Consider the following 2,870-nt stretch of genomic DNA (forward strand, 5'->3'; position numbering starts at 1 on the left):
CAAATAGTAACAAGCTTATCCCAACTGCTTCTTCAACTGTAACTGTAAGTAAAGTTATCAACACACTCAAAGCTGTGCTATTTATAACATCATGGGTTTGCTGCATTGCAGGACAAAAGAATTTTGCTGGGACATTAAAATAAATCAGATTCACTAGAGAAATTAGGAAATCAAGGACAAGAAAGGAAAAAAAAAGATGTCAGGAAGTCAAAGACAAAAATTATTTCAAAAGGATAATTTTGTGCAAGTGATTATTTGGTCCTAAATATATTCTAAGACTCCAAATGTATTATACTTAGGAACAAAGAAGTGCAGAAAGTCAGGTATGAAAGACTACTTTGCATATAAAAATACAAAAGGTATATCCAATTTCTCTCCTAGCCTGTTTGCAGCATGAGCTAGAAATACCCTCTATATAACAACCTAATTCACTTTTCATCTTCCCAGAGCTTTCATTTATCACTTTTCCCAAGTATGTATTTTTAAAACTACCTGTTTTCCTACATTTTAATATCAAGGAGAAAACTAAGCAGAAGCAATACCCATGGAGTTTCCCATTAATATTTTGAGGAAAAAAAAAAATAGCAAAATTCAGCTGGGGAAGGTGACACATGTGGTATTAAAAATTTCTCACCAAAAAATAAAATCCACACACAAAACACCACAAATATCTTCCTTAATTTTTATGTTAAACACTGGATACACATCTGCTTGTCACACTAATGACTTGACAATTTTTCCAGCCAAACATAACAGGATAGCACTCATCATACACTGAGTTTTCTACGTTTTACATCGTAGTATTTTGTATCTTTCCTTTCAGCAATATAAAGAATTTTAGGAGAAATTAAGATTTTGCCCCTTCAACTTGGACATAGTTTTCATATGTTTCACATGAAGATGAAAATTTAAGCAATCTTTCACTTTGTTGTTCCATAACTCAAGTATTCTCAAAACAAGTCAATACAACAGATCATCCGTTCTCCCAAAATGTTGACCTTCACACTACCCTAACTTCATTTTGAAGCAGACACCTAGTTTAAGACACATATTTTAGAAATGCACTAGTTCTAATGAAAGGAGGAACATTTACAGCCACCCTAAATTCCTGCATGCCATCTAGAACAAGCATAGCTTTAAGAATATTTATACCTGGAAAATGCTAACCTGGAATATGCTAAGCACTATACTAAATCTTATCCAAAGACTAATAACCAAGTTCTAGTATGCCTATCTACTCATCACTCAACCCACTAAAGAAGAATGAAAAATTCTGTTTGCATTTTGCTCATTTTTCATCTATTAGCAGGGCAATAAGAGTATCTAAGTAATTTAAAAATAAAGGCAACTTCTCACAAAAATGCGCTCTTTTCCTATATATATAACTTATTACAGTTATGAAAAGGCCAAAAAAACCATGGGCAGGAGCTGCTCACAATACACAAGTCATCACGCTTATTCTGCAGAATTTATAGATGAACAGAAACTGCAGACTGGATTTAAGGCACGAACAGCCCACCATGTGTTGTAATTAAGTCTAACGTTAAAGAGTTCTTGAGCATATCTGTTTGCTGCCCTGTGTATGGAATTGTAAAAACAAACCAATAAACATTTTTACTGTTATGAAGTAAGTTTTGTCCAACAAAATATGGACTGGCACTAAGTTGTGCAGAATGGATTGCTGCAGTCTAAAAAACATTTGAAAATGTTTACCTTTAGCTGGCCCAGAGGTGTGGTGCCATACAAGAGACTAAGGTTCAGGATCAGACTAACGACTCTCTCGTCCTGGGCCAGTGGAGGCTGGACACATAGCTGAGGTGACACACCAAGGAAGAGCCGGCCAGCCCAACCCCTCACACAGCATCCCTTTCTGGTTAATCCATGGAGTGACAATGACACTGATCTGCCTCGTCCTGCCAGTTAATGGCAAGGCACTGCACTGATGGCTCCTAGAAACGGACAGGAGTGATCGGGAATAAAAGGGGGGGAAGAAAGGGGGCCATGATGAAGAAACGAGTAAAACCCAGAATCTGTCACCATAGCATTGTCATACCTTACACTGCAATATCATAACTACATGTGGAATGTGAGAACTAGAAACAAAAATAAAGTGGTTAATGAGAAGGAAATTCATTGACCATTTTAAGTTATGCAGTTATCCAAATATTAATTTTCCCCTAAAAACAAAACAAAAAATAGTTTTGTACATGGACTACAGCAAGCAGGTGTTTTGAATTTATTTAGTCCATAACCCTGTAGCAAGAGACAGAAATTACCTGTACTTGACGTTATGGCACCTCTATCAGGAACACATTCTAATTTTGTTTTATATTTATAGCTTTTTACATTTAAAGAAAGTATTTATTACTCACCAGACAATGCCTTGTGCCCCTGATCCTATGGGCTTCAATTGCTGGTAACGTTTTAGTACAGTGAATGTTGAATCTGCAACTTGAACACTGTAAAACTCACTATCACATTTACTGTCACTCATGGTGTAGTATCATGTAGTTTTCTCTCTCAAGGACCTGGTAAAGTTTTCAAGATCTTAAAGAAAAAGAAAGAAAACAAATGTTCGATGTCTTACTAATTCTAGGCAGACAAGATGGAAAATATCATTATACATATTTTAATACATATGAATTTTTCAAGAGCATAGCATTAAGTAGTCTTTCAACTTTGTGTATTACCACTTCTAGTGAAAAATACTTCCAGACAGATAGCAAATAATTACAGCCTTCACAGCTTTAAGTAAATGCATGCTTCTATTCCAATCCCTAAAACAAAAAGCAGCTAAGTAAACAACTGTAAAAATAAATAAAACCAACCAAATCCAACAACTCACTATTCCTTGAAAGATACTGCCTAAC

General features: G+C 35.4%; 1 protein-coding gene across 3 annotated transcripts in view; it reads right to left on the bottom strand.

The window, feature by feature from the left end:
• The window catches only part of MAPK9 (mitogen-activated protein kinase 9), a 19,494-nt gene extending 16,944 nt beyond the window's left edge, over positions 1-2,550 (bottom strand). For 2 of the 3 annotated variants that reach the window (XM_010288878.1, XM_010288876.1), the window contains exon 1: positions 2,373-2,550. In XM_010288878.1, the coding sequence (XP_010287180.1) occupies positions 2,373-2,494 (122 nt within the window). In that variant the 5' untranslated portion in view covers positions 2,495-2,550. The remainder of the gene's footprint in view (positions 1-2,372) is intronic. The other variant, XM_010288877.1, reaches the window with a different exon arrangement.
• Between the last annotated feature and the right edge of the window lie 320 nt (positions 2,551-2,870).

This window comes from Phaethon lepturus, unplaced genomic scaffold (assembly GCF_000687285.1).
Source record: "Phaethon lepturus isolate BGI_N335 unplaced genomic scaffold, ASM68728v1 scaffold55126, whole genome shotgun sequence".
NCBI lineage: Eukaryota > Metazoa > Chordata > Aves > Phaethontiformes > Phaethontidae > Phaethon > Phaethon lepturus.